Source organism: Macrobrachium rosenbergii, chromosome 39, assembly GCF_040412425.1.
Source record: "Macrobrachium rosenbergii isolate ZJJX-2024 chromosome 39, ASM4041242v1, whole genome shotgun sequence".
Lineage (NCBI taxonomy): Eukaryota > Metazoa > Arthropoda > Malacostraca > Decapoda > Palaemonidae > Macrobrachium > Macrobrachium rosenbergii.
In genome coordinates, this window is record NC_089779.1 from 13,099,700 (window position 1) to 13,120,333 (window position 20,634).

The following is a 20,634-nucleotide window of genomic DNA, read 5'->3' on the forward strand; positions in this document are numbered from 1 at the left end:
ATAAAATTCTCTTGTTGATATACTTACGAAAAATACAAAACACTTTAATATTTTGTTCCCACAAAATGTAAGAAACAACTTTGTTGCCGGAACAGCTGGATACCCTAAAGCCACGAAGGTTGAGGGACTGCAGTTACTGGTGGTATCTCAAGACATTTGCCTGCCAGAAAAGCGTGCATGCAGGAACCGCCTTGGGTGTTGCGACGTGAAGAGCTATCATAAACATAAACACAAGGCATAAACAAACAAAAACATAAACAAGGCTGTAATTATTCCATTCGGCGACTGGCGTGAACTATGCCTCGGTAGTGGTCTTCAGTTATTCTAAAAAAAATAAAATATATATATATATTTCCAACTGTACAGTAGTTCGGCAGTCGTCAAATAGAGATTACCGAAAGAAGAACGTCCGCACAAATTAAACGCACCTGTTTAGTTCCTTGTTCCGGAATGGCGCCCCCAAAAGAAGCCGCCGAACCGCGCCAGAAACAAAACTGACTTTTGTAAACAATGGCAGCGTCAGGTACCTCGTGAATGGACGTTGTGTCTACGTAGATAATAATTATTTGATATTATCTCTGAAATTTAATGTCATGGGTTTTACTAAGGGAATCCTAGTAGGATAGCACGGCACGCAGTTGCACAGTGTTTAGGAATTGCTTAGGTGAGGCCGGCTTAAACACCAGGTTTAGCTAAAACTTGAAAATGTCATTTTCGTGCGTTTTAATGTCTGCTTTGAATGTTTCTGACGTTAGTTTCTCTCATTGTAAAGCTCTGTATAATACCAGCTCCGCTCTCATGAGCGCCGTGTTCAGCACCAGAGTAAGGGGTCACGAACTACTAGGGAAGGTCTAGGGTGGGGAGCGAAGCCCCCCGTGCCAATTTAGGGCACGGCGCCCGAGGTTACCGTAAGTAATGGTAGGTAAGTCTGGTTAGCCATATTCTCCCAGAAGTGCCTCCTCCCGGAATGCCAGTGTTATTACAGTTTCGGTCAAATTCGGATACATATTTTTTTACTTATTCATTTTTGAGATGATTCTTATGAAAAACTTTCTTGAATCTTGCGCAAATTAACGGTTACGGAGACATTTGCCGGTGAACATTGTTCCTTCTTGTTATCCCAGGGAAGTGTTTATGCTGCCATGTTAGTTTTTCTCCCGATGCACATCCATGCTAGACCCGTGGCGGGTGCTTGCGGCGCGACAATACCCGCTTGCCAGAATGAACGTTCTTGCCAAGAATCTTTATTTTCGCAGATAAGGCGCGCAGCACCGTTCCACCACCCCCTCACTGACAAAAGATCCTTGGCTTAAACTGCAGTTTACATGTGGTTTTATTATCTCTAAATTTGATAATTTGTGGAGGAAATAAAGGTCAAATTCGTTGAAAACACACTATTTACGCCAGGGACAATATATTTTTATATCGGAAATGCGAATCTGACCGAAACTGTAATTTTACTGAAATGCCTACCAGTCCGAGGCCTACAGTAGCCCTGACCCCTCACAGTGTATGTAAACAAAAGACGGTAAATATCACCGCACCAGCAAGTTTGTGATGTATTTGATTTTGAGTTTTGCACTAGGGTAATCATGTTGAGGAGACTCAAGGTGGTAGCATAAAACTCCAATACCAAATAATAGTGTAAAAAAGCTATTATTTTAAAAGTTGCCAATATAAGACTCGATATGAAATTGTAACCTACATTTTTGGAAAGAGCTCTTCATTCTCATTATTTTGAACCTCATAAATTCTATGCGCATGTGATAAATAAAAAATTAATAAAATTGTGACATATGGTAAGACAATACTGGCCCCCTCCCCCTTCCATAGCTAATACGACAAAATTTTAACCAGTAAACACCCCTAGGTTACGTTAGGTTGGTATTTTTAGGATTTTTTAGTCCTCTATCATTTCCCAGCCATTTTTGCATGAACAACCCAAAATGGTTTTTCATGCAAAAATGCCTAGTCTATTGGCAACTTATAAAATTTTACTGTAAAAAATACCAGTCAAAGCTTAGGCCTAGGCCTAATTGTCTTTGTGAACCAGCCTATTTTTTCTGTTATTTGCCACTTCCCTCCTCCCCCTCCCCCTCCCCCCAGAATAATTCAGCAAACTGGATCTAAGGAGTCCCAGTAACATGCTTTTAACCAAAAATTTATATAAAAAATGTATTGAAATAAGCAAATGAAACTATTTCAACAAGGATACATCCTAACCTAACATAAGGTACTGTGGAGGGTTTTCACATGACTGGGAGCAGGAACCCCCTAAGCATAACTCAGTCTGACTGGAGTACTCTAAATCTTATGGATATGCAGGAAAGCATTTTATGGATTTTAATGAGCAATTATTCTAAGAGAAATAGCCTACAAACTATCTCCTTATATATAAGAGTTTCCCTTTGTGAGCTGGAATAACCTAGGTAGGTCAGTGAAACTTGTTAGCAAAGTACTTAACCGGTAGTTAAGTAGTGGTGAGTGGGGGATTGACCCTCACTCACCAAACACTTTTGCTCTCCCTTACTATGTTATATGCTGCTATCTGCTGTTGCTGCGCCCATAAGGAGGTGATGGCTGTTGAGCCCTCAGTAGCAGTCATATCTTATGTGGGAGAAGCCTTTGTGGCATCGACCTTGGCTGCAGCTCCTGCAGAGGAGAGATAAACCTACAGGGGCCATTGACTTGAAATTCTAGCTTCCAACGCATATGGTGTTCATCTGCAAGAATTTCAAGAGGATAATAGGAAGTATAGACTGAAGAGAAATACATTTAAGGGCAGTAATGCATTGCATCTTTCTTTGAACTTTTGAAGTTCTCATTACACGACATACTCAGCGAGATTGATTCATAGTCCAGTGGTGTGAGGAATAGAACACTGCTGGAACTGAGAAGTTCAACAGTGTGGCACATTTACTGCATATTGGTGCTGCTGTTCAGCAAATCTGGTTGCTCTTGGCAGGACAAGAGGATCAGGGAGCAGTAGTGATGGTAAAAGTTTTCTGTTAAGATACATGCCTGCTCTTCTGCAGCCCCTTTTAGTTTGGGCACTTCGCAGGACAAATTACCATGGCTTGGAACTCTGCCCCATGAATGGGTTATCTGCGGCTTGGTGTATTTGACCGTTACCAGTGGCACTGATTGTTGTGCTACCATTACATGAGTGGGCATACTAGGCCCAGGCTTCTCCTGAAGCTTGCAGGGTAGAGTCACCGCTACCCTCTCACTTGATGTGCACATGGTGCTGGACACCAAGGGTTAGAACTCCATTCCTTAAATGGGTTATCTGTGGTTCAGCTTAAGGGACCTGCACTGGTGGTAGTGATCATTTTTCCACCATAAACTGAGTGGCTTTACTAGGCTTGTGCTTCTTTCAAAGCTCGGGGATGTGTGTGTGTGTGCGTTGTCAAATAGCATGTGTATAGAGAAGAAGTTTGCATCACATTTATGAATTGTATGGCACCCACAAATATCAGTGTTCTATTCACAAACTATCTGGTTGTATGACATTTGTTTAGAACTCCTGATGTATACATATGTGTAATCTTGGAATTAAGTGTGTCATGGCAAGCCAAGTACTTTTGACTGGGCAAAAGCTCAGGATGTTCTCAGTTTTTTTCAAGCCATCAGGATAGCTTTCTCGAGGGAGTCTTCCTTTTCTTGACATCAGGAGAATTCTAGCAGTTCTTGATTGAGACACATGAGACTTCAGGTTTTTGTTAGTTTTGGAGAATACATTTTATAATCCTGAGCACCTCAAATGACGCCATCTCTAATGCTCGTTACACATTACAGAGTTCAACCCCACACCTTTCCTACAGCAACCATATAACCACTTTCCTGAGCATATTTTTTCCTTCGTGTCCATTTCAATAACCATAAACTTTGTTTTACTTATGCTAATTTTCAGTCCTCTCCTCTCCTTTCCACTCTGCTACCCTTTACAAATTGTTGTCACTTCTTCCTCATATTCTTTAGTTAGCAGTCAGCCATCAGCACAAATCAGCTTCCAGGGGCTCCTTTTCAGCCCTCCCTTGTAGCATCTTCCATTAGTGTGATAAACGGCAAGTGGTTCAATGCTGATTATTGATTGACAACAAAATTTAATCGTAGATTCATCTAATGTACCTGCCATACTCAATACTCTAGAGAGATTGTGTTATGTTACTAACATCACTAGCTTAATGAGTCATTCTGGAACCATCTTCTGTTTTAATGTCCATTTAATTGTTTGACTTGGTACTCTAGTCAAACCCTTTTTGAGATCCACTGATATTCAGTATGTTCTCTTTATTTCTGTATGGTAGATCTATAGTTGCCACATTGTAAAAATGAATGAATCGGCTAAATTTGAAGTACAGGATTCAGAATCAGAACTTGGTCAGGGACTTAGCTTGAGATTAGGTTAGCTGTGTTAATGATAGCTTTGTCTATATTTAGCTTACAATTAATTTATTCATTACTAGACCATTATTGGCTGGCTAGCTTCTAGGCCTGGCATAGGATAAGTTAGTGCAATGTAGCAGAGATAGCTTATTTGTTTGCTGGAAGAATGTATTAATTCAGTACTGAAAGAAATTTGGCTTCATGTTTCCTGGCAACAGGCCTATGTTTTTGTGTATGGAAATTTTTACAGGATAGTCTTATTTGCCTAGGCCTTAAGTTGCAGAGGCATATTCTAGCCTAGTATAATACAGCACATGTATAATTAGCATGTATAGACCAAAGCATCATCTAGTAAAAAATGGTGGAAAAAATAGTGTTTATACTACAGTAAGGAATACGGCATGTAGTGAAAAATACCACTAAAGATAAATAAGATAGTTTGTAATACTTTATGCTCTATTTGGATAGCATCATTTTATGATCTAATAGAGGCTAATTTCCCCTTCTGTAACTGTATTTTTATTGCCTTCTGTAATCAGTATATATCTTTTCAGGTGCCTTTGAAACAGGTTATACAGCATAAAATACCAGCTGCCAAATTTGATGATGTGTGATATAATAAATAAGATCACAAAGAAATTAACCTCAGGGTCAGAATCCTCAAAGCAGTCATCAGGTTGTATGCAGCAAGTCAAAAGTTCTTCCTTTGGGGTTCCAGAAGTTCCCCGATGTAGAGTAAAATTTTTGAAGCAGTTGGGAGTAGGAAGTTTTGGTAAGTAGTAGGACTGTACAAATGTTTCTTCTCCATTTCTTAAATGATGTTATGACATGGTTTGATATACTGTGTACCATAAATGTTACACATGCCTTATTGCCTTTGCTTGCTGGTTACTAAGAGTTGCATTTTAAAGCTAATCATGTAGTGGCACACAGGAAATGAGTGAGCTCTCTCAGAAAGTATACTACAAAATCTCTTTGATGCAGAAATTCATTATCTTTGACATAGTGTAAATAGCTTGTTGCTTCGTAGTAATGCATTTTCTCTGTTCTGCTTTTGTGTTTGTATGATCCTGAGGAATTAGCAAATTAAGAATACTTTTGATTCATTTATGTGTTCAGATTTTGTTTGTGCTGTATATAAATGTACAGAAATTTTCTTTTTTATCTTATTGCATACAGAGGAGTTAGGTATAGTATGTTGGTATGTACATTTAACGATTCTGTATTTCTTGAATGATTGTAAGTAATTCAGCCTAGGTTTGTTTGGATGCTGGTGAAATGGAATCATCTAAGTTGTTGTTATTGTACACATTATATTTTCACATAAGGGTTTTGCACTTCAGATAAAGTTGGGCAAAATTTACTGAATATGTATTCAATAAATACTGCACAAAAGAAAAATAAGAAGATATTTAGATCTCTGTACTTTATGCATTTGTTGTAAGCAGAATGCTATACATTTTTAGTTCTGAAGATTACAGAAATTCACTCAGACAGAAGGCAAGAAGTCCTAAAGAGAGTAAAACACACTGAATGGTGTTAAATTGTGTTGTAACTACTTCCATGAGACTTTTGGGCAAGGCAGGCAATATTTAAGCTTCCTACGTTTAGGGTGCAGCTCCTCTCCCTTGTGAAAGACTAACCTTGGACAGCCAAGACAAAGGTCTCCATAGATCTTTACTAAGTGCACAAGCTAAAGGCCTCAATTTGATGGCTGCTGGTTTGGAAGAGTCAGAAGAATAATCACGGGGGATGTTCTTGAAGAATGGAGGAAGGGATTGTTGTAAAATAGTTTACCCAGACTAGCAAATAACAGTCTTAGATTCAGAAGGCTTGCTTAGAATATTTTTGTACATGAAAGTTGAGAATGCAGAAAATAATACAGTCAGGGGCTAAGGGAACACTGCAAAATGCCTTGAGTACTACCCGCAGTGTGCTGAGCTAGGCATGCTTTAGGTAGTACTCCTGACAAGAGTGGAGTGGTGGAAATAGAAATTGTTCTTATGGAAATGAAACCATTGCCTTTTAAGTAGGTGTATTTTTCAGCACAAGTCAGAAAAATCATTTAAACTATGTAACAAGGTAATTTAATTAACTGTAGGTAGGTGGGTGAGTTGGGGTTACCCCCCTTCCACCCACCCGCTTGCCATCATCAAGCACTTTTTCTTTGGCTGCCATCAAGTGTGGACATCTTGTTACATTCTGCTTTTCTGCCTGTTGGAACTTTCTTCTATTATTTTGTATATCTGGAGTTGTGTAAGCTTTCTAAATGGAGACATCTAAGAAAAGTGAGCAAAGGTGTGAAGGACAAGGACAAGGGTGAGAGTGAGATTACCCTCTGTGACTGTCGATCCTTACGGATTTTGTTTTGTCCGGAGTATTGTTCGAGCTGATCCCTTTCGTATTGGAAGTGGTTTGGAGAGAACATGAGTCAGTAGTATCGTTCATTGAATTTGCTATTTACATTATTATTATTATTATTATTATTATTATTATTGACGTGTATTACATTAAGATTATTTTCCATTTCAGCCAAGACATACAAGGAGCTATTGTTAGCAGAATCACCAGATGAACTACCAGTAACAGTTGCTGTTCGAGAATTGAAGGAAAACGTATCTGACACAGCTCGTTCTGATTTCCTTCAAGAGCTTAAATTCCTAGCAGATCTGCATCATCCTAACATAATATGTGTATTAGGTGTCATAACCGAGTCCGAGCCAATTTGCATGTTATGTGAAGGCAGTTCACAGGTATGTGTATCTTTTGTGATATTTTTGTAAGAAAAAATCTTATCCTATTTTAATGTGAATTTAAACAAAACTGACTGATATTTGTTTTATTAGAATACTGTATTGCTATAGGAACATATTGGCAATTATCAATTTTCATCTTTTCAGTCTTGATCCTCTCATCTTATTCTGTTCTTTGTATCCTTTCAGTGATATTTTTAGTTGAACGGGAAAGTGTTCTCATTATCCATTTTAGTTCTTATTTTATTTCTTCCTTGTGTCTTCTGTAAAGTGAATGCATGTATAAGAAATTTAAGGCAACAAAAAAGAAAGAATTAGTATATTATGGCAATTGAGTATCTTTGATTGAATTGCAGTCCTTTATGTCTCCAGTGACATAAAGGCAGCCTTTGTACCGTCTTTTATTTTCTCCAGAGAAGTGAGCAAATTGTATGCACTTTCCAAACTAGAGATTGACCATCTGTTGGTCTTTCCCCCTCCTGATTTTATTGGAAAAGTGCAATTAGTAGGGTCTTAGGGTCATCTTTTGCTCCCCCTGGACTGTTCACTAGCCATGCTGAGGATTGTCATCTTTGCCTAGGTCATCATTATTTTGTAAGGACTAAGAATCCTTGATTGAATGATTCCAGGCTTTTCGTTTCTACAAATCAGCAGAAGTGTCTCAAAGGATCCAGTCTCACACTGGTTTCGTTATGTAGAGCCTATCTTGGGGTGTCTGAGAAAGAAACATTTCTAATAAGATTGAAAGAGTATGTAATTAAGACTTTAAAAGGACCATTTGTGGTTGTGGGATGTGAGACCTCTGAGAGAGTTTTTACATTTTTCTTCTTTCTCCTTTTGTTTTTATTTCCTTAATTCATCCATTATGCCTCCTGGAGATATGGACTTCTGGGATTACAAGTGGGTATGTCTCTCTTGAATGGTTAATTCCTTACACATTTTTTGAAATATTCATGTTACAAGCGATTGCTTCATTTTTGGGCTGTTTTCAGACAGGTGGTTCCTGGCTGGCCTTTTCTTCTCCCAGTGATTCTAGATCCACCTGAGGCTTTTTGCAGTTGGGGATTGTTTTCCCCTCATCCTCCCACCTGAATGGCACTTCAGGCTGCTTATGGTTGATGGGTTGGTTATGAAACAATTACAGCTTTTATGAAATAAAACTGAATTTTTCAAGCAGACTCATCAATAATTAAACAGTGCCTGTTACCCACTCCACGTGCTCTAGCTGTTTTACAAGTTATATGTGAAAGAATGAAGCCAGTTCTGTCAACTTATGGGTCAAAGGTGCACATGCACACATTGCCATTCAGCTGTTGATCTTCTAGCTCTTCTTTCTTCGTTTTCAAAACATCAGAGGCTATTTATGATTGATGGATTTATATGAAAAGTCTCTCATATATTTTATAAAAGCTTCAGATTTTGTTTTATGAAAAATATACATTATTATCAAAAAAGAATAAACATAATTTAACCATCAGGGATGTTTACCACGGTTTTTAATGTCTCGTTCGCCCAAATTACAAGAGTCTAGCAGTAATGGAGAAGTAGAAGATTTCCTCAGAATTGATGAGTTGTATCTGATTGCTTCACAGGTTGCGGCTGGTAAGTTTTGCATTTCTGTGAATGTGGTGGCTTTCTGGAGTTAGTTGCATTTAAAGTGTAAATTCCATAGTTTCATAAATGTTACTGAATTTTGACTGGTATTTATTGAAGCAGCAGAAGGATTTCTGTAACTTTTTATTGGTCAGTTTGGCTTAAGGGATGATGCAAAGAACTTGTACTATTTACTGTGTACTGTGTAAGGAATGGTAAGTGATGTACCCCCTTACAGAGTCAACTACAGATAATTGAGTTTCTGATTACTTAATTATTATTATTATTATTATTATTATAATTAAAATAGTTTAACCAGACCACTGAGCTGACTATCAGCTCTCAAAGGGCTGGCCCGAAGGATTAGAATGAACTGAATTGCGTTGAATATAGAATTAGGCCAAAGGCTAAGCACTGGGACCCATGAGGTCATTCAGCGCTGAAATGGAAATTGACATTAAAAGGTTTGAACGGTGTAACAAGAGAAAAACGTTGCAGTTGCACTTTGATTCATTTGTTAGGAGAGGGCATAGGAAACACAGCAGAAGAGAGATGTGACACGATTCTTTTAGGTTGTTTTAAGGATGCAGGTTGGTTGGTTAAGATTATGCTGGCCTTATGCCAGCACAAGCCCTTGCATGATGATGGGCAGTTAGTAATAATAAAGAATCAAGGCAATGAGGCCTAGTGTTAACCTTTGGAACTTATCCAGACCAACTGAGAGAGGGATGCAAGTGTCATTCTGTTAAAATGATTCTGGGTATTACTAGTAGACACATTATTGCAGATTGATTAAGATAGCTAGAATAACACCTCGAGTAGAAGTACGAGATTATTTAGGTTGATCTCTCAGAATTACTGTCCTCGGAAAGATTAGTCTGTCATGGTTGCTGGACCTTCTTTTTGCACTTTGAAAATAGAGGAACCCTTTGCTAAATTTGGAGTATGAGGCTGTTAAATCCTTTATTCATTTGTGGAGAAATTATCTCAGGAGCAAATGATTTAAGAGGTAACAGCTATGCTTAGCTTTATGAATTAGGAATTAAGTTGAAAAGATGATTATAAAGAAATTTGAGACCAGTGAACCATTTGTAGACACATGGCTTGCCTGAAGGATTTGTTTACAAGTGAGTGGTGAAAATTTGAATAAAGTTAAAAAAACTAGAGTCAGAAAGGAAGAGATTAATGGGAACAGATGAAAACCAAAAGGCAGAAATTAATGCAGTGGGGTTAAAGAGATGTGGGAAAACAGTATTTCAGTATAGATATGCTTTAAAGTTTCATATCTTGTAGGGGTCTAACACATATAAAATAGTATGTCTTGCGTGCATACTGACGTATTGTAGATGTTACTCAAGGCTCTTTGCAGTGTCCCGTTTGCTCCGGCTGCATGGCATTCTGCCTTTTGCTCTTCATCAATTCACTTTGGTTTCTTCCCATTTAGCTGTCCAACTTCTTTCGACTTAACCTTGTTCCCACTTTCACCACTCATCTAAGAACCAATCCCGTGGGCAGCTATATGGAAGTCTGAAAATGTAATTCAGTTTTCTCATAAATCCTAATTGATAATGACAATAATTAATTATGCATCAATTATTCTTTTAAAAAATTAATGTTTATATTAGTTCATGTAATGTAGAATGTCCTTACAATGTTCTTTTTGGTCTTTGACACAAGAAACTGTAAGTAAATCAGTGTAATATTGTAATTTATTTTGTAGTAAGTCTCTTTTTGTTACAGGTATGGAATACTTAGCCAGCAGATGCTATGTATATAATGCATTAATGGCTTCAAGCTGTTATGTTGGGGAAAATTTGTTGGTCAAGATTTCTGAAGCTGAAATTAAGTGGAACAGGTACGGTTAAGTATGGTTGTTGGGTGTCAGTAAAGTTCATATGTTTGTGTACATGTTCATATGATTTCAGAACCTTGTCATTTTGACATACCATTAGTTGGTCAGTAGACCAAGTTTTAAATTTTAGTTATGATAAGCACAGCAGTTGTTAAAATGTGACCCCTTAAGATGGTAACTAACCCCCTGTAGTGTGCCTTGCACTGGGCTCTCTTAATAGTTAGTTAGTTATAAATGATTTGTTTAACCAGACCTCTGAACTCTTTTAGGGTTCTTCTCGGGCTGGGAAAAGAAGGGGGGAAAGAGTACATAAAAAATTAAGTAGTTAAATAAATAAATTAATAAAAAAAGGGGGAGAAAAAATTTCAAGAGGGAAAGAAAAAAGAAAAATAGGGAGGGAAAAAAGGGGGAAGATTATATTTTACTTATCAATTTAATTTTGTTTAAGAAGAGAATGATATTATTAATTGAAAAGTTATTACCTTCCGCTAGAGTATCCTTTATTGATTTATTTTGTAAATAAATATTTCTTTCATGATGCCATCTGGGACAGTCAATCAAGATATGTTTGATTACTAAAGGATTTTTACTCTATTCAATTTTCACCTCATATCAGTACAGATCCTTTGGGTGAGCCATGTGGAAGACTAGAAATAGGACTCAGTTTTATAGCTAAACTATTTTATAATGATGATGGTTATAAAAGTTAAAAGATAAGTGAGACATTCCTTGGCATGGAGAACCATTGTTTTACGTGTCGTTGCTCCAGCAGCTTTTATGAAAAACTTAAGTGTGACTGTTCTGTGTTGCAGTACTCATTGCATGACCTTGTATTTTCATTGTGTCGTGATATCTAAGCTTGGCCCAGAAATCAGCCTTTGCTATTATCATTGTACCCAGCCAAGCTGATCTTAGTTTTTTGAGCAATTTAAGCCAGTTTTGGAATTGTTTTGAGGAATTCCAGTACTAAGTTACGTATACCTTAGTTTAACCAGACCACTGAGCTGATTAACAGCTCTCCTAGGGTTGGCCCGAAGGATTAGACTTATTTTACGTGGCTGAGAACCAATTGGTTACCTAGCAACGGGACCTACAGCTTATTGTGGAATCCGAACCACATTATAGCGAGAAATAAATTTCTATCACCAGAAATAAATTCCTCTAATTCTTCATTAGCCGGTAGGAGACTCGAACTCGGGCCTAGCGAGTGCTAGCCGACAACTCTACCGACTCGCCTAACGAGGAACTAAGTCCAGTACTGGATATTGTACCACTTGAATCCTTGTAGGTCATGTAAACCTGTGTAGTTAGTATTAGAAATTTAATCCAAGTTCAGGTGCCCAAAAGGTAGCCTTACCACCAGTCTGGAGGCCTTGATTGTAGTTGATTCCTCTGCACTGTCTGTGGATACATTTTTGCCCTTGCGAGGGTCTGAACTCAACTGATCTTACCACTAACCAAAAGTATTTTTTATGTAGAGGATAGTCCCAGCTTAAACTTTTTTCATAGCAGTTCCAGTTGGAGTTGAAAAGATTCTAGCACTCAGAAATGCTCTTTCTTGTACCTTATATGTTTACTTGGTGTTACATTTTCATCCCTCAAATTTGTTTCAGTATTAGCAATACTTAGGGATGTAGCATAAAATATTTTAAACAGTATTTGAACATAAACAAACCTATCTTTTTCAGTTAGAATGTCTTCTTATCCCTTGTAATGGAAGGTGGAATGGTTTCTCCTAACAAATGCTAATCACGTCTTTTCGTTACTGTTAATTGCCTCTCATCATCATGAACTTTCTTATGTTATCTTTTTCCTTTATGGGATCAGACAGTAAATGAAATTTCGCACCTCTTCTGCTGTGTGCTCTTTCTGCCTTAGCTCTTTTGTGTTCCAGGATGTCAAGTATCACCCTTTTCTGCAAATTCATGGGCCTTCATAGAGATTGTCTTGCTGCATCCTTATTTATTGCTTTACTGACCAGATGTTCCTAATCTTCTCATCACATTCTTGCAATATGGCAATGTTGCAGACTGCAAAAATTGCCAAAATAGCAAGGCTAGAGCCTTACTAATATTTTGGGATCCATCTGGACTTTTATTGCAAACTATGTACAATGCACTATATTGAGTTGATGATCATGAATATGAATGCAAACTTGCAGTATATTGTATTGGAATAATCTTTAAGATTTCAGTTTATTTTCCAACTTTGGTACACTATGTCTCCCGTTTAGGCCCTCATTTGCAATGATATCATTCCACAGTACTGTGGTCATGAATCATAACATCCTATGGTTATACTTTTTTAAAATCTCTTGTATTTTCTCCTGTCAGCAACTATGTTTCTGCATCATAGAATAGTTTAGGCCTGTAGATCTGTTGTAAGTCTGGTTTCTCCACCAGGAGTCTAACTTCAGTATCTCTGGCCATGCTGCAGGGTTTTTTTTTTTTTTTTTTTTTGCTATTCAGGCATTGCAGATCTCTTTGTCTCTTATTCCATGCTTATATTGTAATTCAGATGCAGATCTCTTTGTCTCTTATTCCATGCTTATATTGTAATTCAGAGCACCTCATATGACACTGTCTGTCACATTCAGTGCACAGTACAGTTCACCCCAACATCTCTCACAACAGTCACATGGCTGGTTTTCTGACTGAACCATATCCTTTGCTGCCTTTCCATTTCCATCATCATAAGCTTTGTTTTTGCCTAATTGATTTTAAGTCTTCCTTTCAATTTTACTCTTCCACCTATTAAACATTCCCACCACGTCTTCCTTAGAGTCTGCTGTTGACACAAGGTCATCTGCATAAAGTAGCTCCCAGGGACACCCTTTGTGCACTACTTTATAGCTTCTTTTATTATGATAAATAGCAGAGGGCTTAGGGGTGCCCTTTGATGTACACCAACATATTTCTCAGATTTTGCTTATACACCTGTCACAGTCTTCACTGTAGGTCTAGTGGTGTGGTAAGAGTAATGTTACTAGCTTAATGAGTGTTTCTGGTATCCTCTGCCTTGTGAATGCACATTTAATGATTTGTTTTGGTACCCTGTCAAATGTCTTCATAATACATAGGACTGATAGGAATGTATGTGGTATAAATGCTTTAATATACCCTAACCCAAGTTAGGAAATTTAAAGTATATTCCTAACTATAAAGGCACAGTTTTCTCTTTGAAGGGGCAAAGGCTCATGAAATACAATATTTAGATATTCCAACATGGATGATTAATGGGCCTAAAGTTTGTCCAGAGGCAGTTTTCAAGAAAATACTCAGTAATGATGGAGGTTATACAGCTGAAAAGAAATCCATACTAGACTTTAGAACCTTATATTTATTGCAGGTTCTTTAGTGCCCTCATAGCCATTAAGCAGTTCACTTCTCTTTCACTAATGTATTTGGAAAATCCACGGGTGGCTTCATTGGCTTGCCTTCCTTTACAGATCAATCCAGTTTTGTCAGATGCTGGGCCCATTTTGATTATCAAGAGTGATGAACTGGTTTAGGCAGAAGCCAAACGTGTGACAAACTTGAGTAGTGCATTATTGATCATCCCTCAGTTCCTAATACTGACATGGAAAGGCCAGTTCAGTATTATGTTAAAAATAGGGCAAAGCAATTGGAGTTTTTCTCCGAGAAAAGCTTGAGACATAACAGAGACTGTGCCCTTTGGTTGACTCTTGGTCATCACCTTACCAGAGAAATCAAGGCTTGAGACCAGGCTGAGTAGACTGAGGATAAGTCATACTCATTTAACACTCGTTTTTACAGGAGTATTATGAAGCACCAATATATGGTCATTATTAGATCATTAGTAACTGTATATATCACAGTTTTACCTTTAAACCATCCTCATCACAGTACTGAATAACCAAATGGTTCCAGTGCCAGGTTGTAGGACCAGACTTTCATAAAACAAATCAAATATATGGTATAGTCTTTCTGTTTACATGTTACTTTTCATGTAGTGTCCTAATTATAAAGACTGCTTGTGTGAGATTTTTAATACCAGACATTTTTCACAAAGATTCTTTCTGTTAATGTTAGTTTGTTTCATTTTAGGATGTACATTGCTGAGGACCTACTTGAAATACGTTGGATGCCTCCTGAGGTGTTATGTAAGCCACACATTACCATGGAAGTCAATGTTTGGAACTTTGGAGTTGTACTTTGGGAAATTTTCAGTTATGGAAGAAAGGTAATTATTGCTTCTTTATTTAGTTTTATGTAAAGGATACTGATTTTATACATATGATAAAAGATACTTTTATGCAAAGAAAACAGAAGGGGAAAACAGCCCAGATCTGTCTCAGTTAATTTTTTTATTAGACCATAATAAACTTCTCTCATTACATGATTATAGGGAGAGTGAGTTTTTATCTTGAAATGGAAACCCACGTTATTGTCTACTGAACATGTGTTTATTGTTTTATGTTTTTATTTTATTGTTCATATGCTTATTGTGTTTTTGGCTCTGGTATTTTAGTTACTGGCTCTGTTATTTTACTTACATTGTTTGAGATATATTTGAGGGACCTGTAAAAGAGCAGAGCAGTTATTACTGAGTCACTGCAGATAATGTTGATGTTGGTGAATGCTTTATGCACTTGAAATAAACTTTGGTTTCAGTTGTTAAAATTCCATCATATATAAATCTTGGAAGAGCTCCTCTTCATATGAAATTCCAGTAGATAGAAAATGCAAGTAAATAAGGAAGGTTCTCTCATACTTGATGAAAGAAGTCTCTGGTAGTCTTGTAAGTGGAACATCTTCTCTGATGAAGGGGGGAACCTGTTACAGTGCAGAGCCTCTTCCGGAGTTCATCTATCCGGAAACGTTGTTGGCCACTACTGGAATTATTTGCAGTCAGACAATTTATATAAAGCATTTTCCATAATTATCACATATCATAAATGATAGGTTACTAGGCTATAAAGTACTACTAAAATAGTAGAGTCAGAAAAATGGTTGTGTAGATAAAGTTTTGGCCAACTCCTTCACAAGCACAGTAACCACATGTTACCTGCAGATAGTAGGTAGGTCATTGAATTAAATAGTGTATCTTTTACCATTTATTTATCCAAGGAATTGGGAATATGATAGCGATAATTAGGAATATTTGATGATATGCTTTTTAATTTGATTGTAGTTTCAACAAGTGAGTCATTAACATGAATTTTATGGTAAAAAAAATTTATATTTTTTATTAAGAATAAAGCATGATGTCCATTGATAATGCTCGCTCGTGATGTAAAATAGAACTTTGCTATATATGAGTTAGATGTGGCTGCATAGCCACAGGCCTAATGTGTGTGCTTTTGTTTTGGGCTACATTCAGTTATCGTCAGAGTAAAACAGTTTAGGCTAATTTGAATAACACTGCTCTTTTTAATTATTTCATAGGCCCATTCATATGAAACTTGTTTTATTCACCTGCTATGTAGGCTAGCTGATTTGTGTATTTATTGTTTATCCTTAAACTATTTGGGATAGCATAACCTGCCATAGTGATTTGTTAGAATTCTAGCAAGTGAAACATTTAATTGTTTTATTTTACTAATTAGAACCCAGTTCAATTAATCTGTTGTATTCTACATTCAGTTGGGTTACTGAATTAACCAGTATTTTTTCCAATTTTCCATACTGTATTTTCAGTTCCCCCTAAATGTTCCAGGATAACCTTAGGCTATAGTATATATAGATAGGTTTTGCTGGCAGATGATGACGGTTCAAGAATATATATTGCAAAATCTTTAACTTTTTCATTGCCTAATTATTACCTTTACCTTAACATTTTCAGCATTTTTAATATGAGACCTAAAAGCAAGTTTTGTAAAAAAAAAAAAATTGTATACCGGTATAGGAATGTTACAATAGGACAGAAATACTCTTGAGAGAATGAGTAACAGAATTGAAAATGCTACTAATTAGGAAACTGGTAGTTGCTATAGAAGATTTTTTTTTTGAGGTGTATATGTTAGCCTTTGATTTATGTTATGATCAGTATACAGTAATTGCTTATTTTCTCTGCCATCCAGATAAATTTTGATTTGTAAATATATATAAAGAAAGTGAGTCTTAGTCTTAATTTTTTCAGCCTTACCAGGGTCTCTCAGGTCAAGAGGTTGTGGAGAAAGTTAAGTCCCTTCATCTTTTAGAATGTCCAGATGGGTGTCCTACTCATGCTTATGACTTGATGCTCAAATGCTGGCATGAGAATCCAGACAAAAGACCTTCTTTCAGGTATTTTGATGTATTTAATTTAATTTTTCTAGATTTTCTGTCTAAGAGACGATAGAGACTTTTGCTACAGTGTTCACAGAAGCCGTTAACTGAATGCATGGATAAATGTTTGTTAAATCCATATCTGAAGAAAGGTAGATGAGAGCAAATGGGTTTCAGAATGTTTCTTATGAATGAATGAATTTTTAGAAATTACATCTTTATTGGAATCTTATTTTTCTATTTGATATTTTTCATTTAACATATGGTATCAAAGACATTGATTTTCAGACATTTTTATTGTTCTGTTCTGATATTAATTTGAATTGAATTAATGTTTAGTCTGTGAGTGTGATGCCTTGTGAAAAACATATGCATGATTGTCTAAGTTTCATTTTGGTGGATTACCCCTATATGTAACTAATAAAGTTGTTAAATCATTATGCAGAATAATGAAAAAGTACTAAGAAATTTATTTTTGATCATAAGAAAATTATATTATCCTGCGTTTTAACAACATTTTTAAAGTTTCAATTACTCTTCTGGAATGTATCTGTTGCCCATCAGATGACACTTGCTTGAGGTTGCTAACTGTCAGGGTTCCTGATTAGGATACTGTGTAGATGCTTAGTGTATTTTTTTTAGCTGCTTTATTTGTGTAGAACCTCTATTGACTACTCTTTGATTTCATAACAGCCTCTCACTTACATTTTTGTGACTGGGAACATTTAATTTTTGCATAATAAATGCCAGATGAAGGGGAAGTATTCTTTGAAGAGGAAGAGTTCATACTACATATTTATTGATTTTAAGGAGGTTGTAGAAAGAGTATGTATCCAGCCAAACAAGATAGGCAATATGTAAACAGAAGGGTATACCAAAAAGACACGCTTTTCTAGTGGTGTTACTGATGATGAAGTTATTAATGAGTATACCGTAAAAATCATAAAGTACTATGTTGGTTAAAAGAAATTACCTAATTTTTTTTGCCATTAAGAAACAGAAAATATAAGGTTTTATCATCACCCCCCTCCCGCACCACTGTGGGACTCATTTTCTAGTAATTTTTGCAATTTATTCTTTCAGGTCTTTTTTTAAATGGGCTCGATTGCATTTTGGCTAAATGTTTTTATATATTTTATTATCTCAGTGGATTTAATTTACTTTAAGTATGTTTTAGCCTTAATACTTTGAATTTTAATAGAAATATAGTACCACATGTTTACTGAACAGTTTATGTTTTGTACCATACAGTATTTTTAGGGTGTCAATAAAAAATAACTGAAGTGTGTGTCTGGATCTTCATGAGATCTGGATCTTTCAGGTGGTAAAGTAATGCCCCCCCTCCCTATCCACCCACCCAGTGGGATGAGAATGTAAATACAGTATTATAGTTAATATAGTCTTGTTTTACACTTACATGAAAAAAAACTAAAAAGGAATCTTCTCCTCTTCAACGGGATTTTTTTTATAATAGAGGTATTACATAAATTGTAAAACAGACATATTGATGTAAGAATTTCTTGATAATTTAGAAATGAAGTGTATGGAGGTAAGCGTTATGTTTACAAAGGGAAGGTGCATAAACATAGTGTATGAGAAATAAATTCTTTAGGTATCATAGTAACAAGCCTCTGTAAATGGTATTGCCTGCAGTTTGCCTTTAGTCTGTACCCAATGTTTTTTTCAGTAGCTTATGGGCTTTTCAACTGTATTACTGTTTATACATTCCAACTTTTTCATTATAATGACTTACCAAAACACCGTGAAAGCTTTTATCTCTTTAAAATCGACACGTCCGAGATATAAATTTTCAAACTTTGTTTGGGACGCTGATACAATTGGCGGGAGACCCAACCCCACCAGATGCCGGTGGGGGTAGCGTGGCAGGAGACATACCCATAAACCCAGGTCAGTTTCATTCTCGGGCGTATTGGGAACGCATCTCGCGCGTCCGTCTGCCTCAAACTGTTTGGGTTCCTTTGTCTGCTTGCACTTAGTTGTGGCGTCTCTCCTTGGTGAAGTACTCAATTGCCTGTTTATTTATCTAGCTAGCCTAGCTCTGGGAATTGTAGCTATGTCAGTTCAAGCTTCTCGGGATCCAGAGTTTGCGCAGGGAATTTGTGCTCCGCCAAACTAGTTAAACTTAAATACGATCGCCCCCTGTCACATTCTAGAAAGGACTGGTTTAGTATTATTCTGTGATGTGTTTGGTGAATTTTTAAGATTTAGTGATGATAACTATAACTTCATAGCTGATTCTTAATCATTTATGTCAGGAATTTGCTTGGATGGCTGAAGTCATAGGAAGGTTCTCCAGATTCATAACAAGTCATCAGTTTGTCCCTGTTACTATAGTCTCCTTTGAGGATCCTTGGAAATGGACATCTTTAGACTGGTAGGTATATTTCATATGGTTCAGCTGTAGTTCGTGAGATCTTTCTTTAGTGCAACTGGCTCTAGTATATTGAGCTTTTGTATGTAGATATGTAGTTGTATGATGAAAGGAATTCTGTCTTTTTGTAAGCATGCTTACAGTGGTATTCACTTGAATTACAAACATATTTTCAATAATTTTTTATGCTTGGTCAAGGTTGGTAGATTGCTTTGTGCCATTGTATTGATTAGCATTTTTTAAATGCCGTTGTTTAACAGAGAAGATATTATTTTATATTTTTAAGAATGAACCCTTCTAGCCAACTTCATGAAAGCAAAGATCGTTAGTCAGTGGTTTGGTTAAGTCACTATACTGTGTCAACTGAAGTAATATGTTTAAAAAATGTTTTTGTGGATATGAGCCTGTTATTTTTTTATTCAGAATGCTCTGTGTCCATCCCTCCCCATCAGACTGAAAATGAGTATAATAGATTAAATAAATGCTTCCGTAATGTTTCATATTTTCATTCAGCTGCTGTACTTTGGCTCTTTGTCTATCTTCATTGACTAGGTCTGTTGGCAAGAGTGAAATTAGCATGAATTTACAAAATAAAAATATTAACAATGTTCTTTTTACTGACTAAAATACATTTAGAAGTATCTGATTAACAACTTAAACAACTTGCTTGTCACTAACTCTCAGTGCTTGGTACTTTGGTTTTAGAATAAAGTTAGAAGTTTGCTGAAGTAAGTGCCAGCAGTAGTCTTCAGTTGTTGATATGCATGTCAGTATACAAAGGGAAGAGTACTTTTTCATGTATATACAGGTTATGCATTTTTAAAAGGTAGTGATTTTTTAGATTTAGTGATGATTGATATGCGCCATGTTTGGAGATTAAAGCTTCAGATTATCTGATTCTATTGCCATGAGTTTTTCTGAGATGTTCTATCATGTTCATAGGAATAAAGCATGAAGTTCATGCAATTATTTTTTGTGTTTTATACAGTTTCCTAATATACATGACCAGACATTATGTAATTTTGTTTTATTTAACCTAACTATAATTATAAATTGAACTGAATTTAAATCTTAAGGAATAAAGCATAGTTGCTGGTTTGAGAACAGAAACGAAGAAGTAGAATACAAAATAATTTGTGCTTTGAAGAGCCATGTGAAAGTTTATAAATGTGACTTGGCGCTCATGTTAAACTCGTGGCTCAGTGCTAGTTATGAATAGGTTAACTGAAGATGAGACTGCTTACCGTATAGTATTACCGACCAGTAATCAATTTATTTTTACAAACCCGTTAATCATAAATAACCTAAATGTAATTAAGAAGGGAAGAAAGTACATAGGAGTTATATGAGAAGGAAGGTGTAGCTGCAAAAAGTTCAATGCCGGAAGGTGATGGAGTTGGCAGCATTCCTTGGAATAATAAGCAC

At 36.4% G+C, this 20,634-nt stretch overlaps 1 protein-coding gene across 2 annotated transcripts; it reads left to right on the plus strand.

Annotated features, from left to right (window-relative positions):
* The first annotated feature begins 465 nt into the window (after positions 1-465).
* On the plus strand, positions 466-20,224 carry LOC136825763 (tyrosine-protein kinase transmembrane receptor Ror-like). Of its 2 annotated transcripts, XM_067082609.1 has the most exons (8): positions 466-664; positions 4,944-5,161; positions 6,922-7,142; positions 8,621-8,744; positions 10,476-10,590; positions 14,655-14,790; positions 16,690-16,835; positions 19,094-20,224. In XM_067082609.1, the coding sequence occupies exons 2-8, from the start codon at positions 4,993-4,995 to the stop codon at positions 19,119-19,121; spliced, it is 939 nt and encodes a 312-aa protein (XP_066938710.1). In that variant the 5' UTR covers positions 466-664; positions 4,944-4,992; the 3' UTR covers positions 19,122-20,224. The 2 variants fall into 2 exon arrangements, with proteins under 2 accessions (XP_066938710.1, XP_066938711.1); XM_067082610.1 differs by lacking the exon at positions 16,690-16,835 and having other exon boundaries at positions 526-664; positions 19,094-19,365.
* Positions 20,225-20,634: the final 410 nt, after the last annotated feature.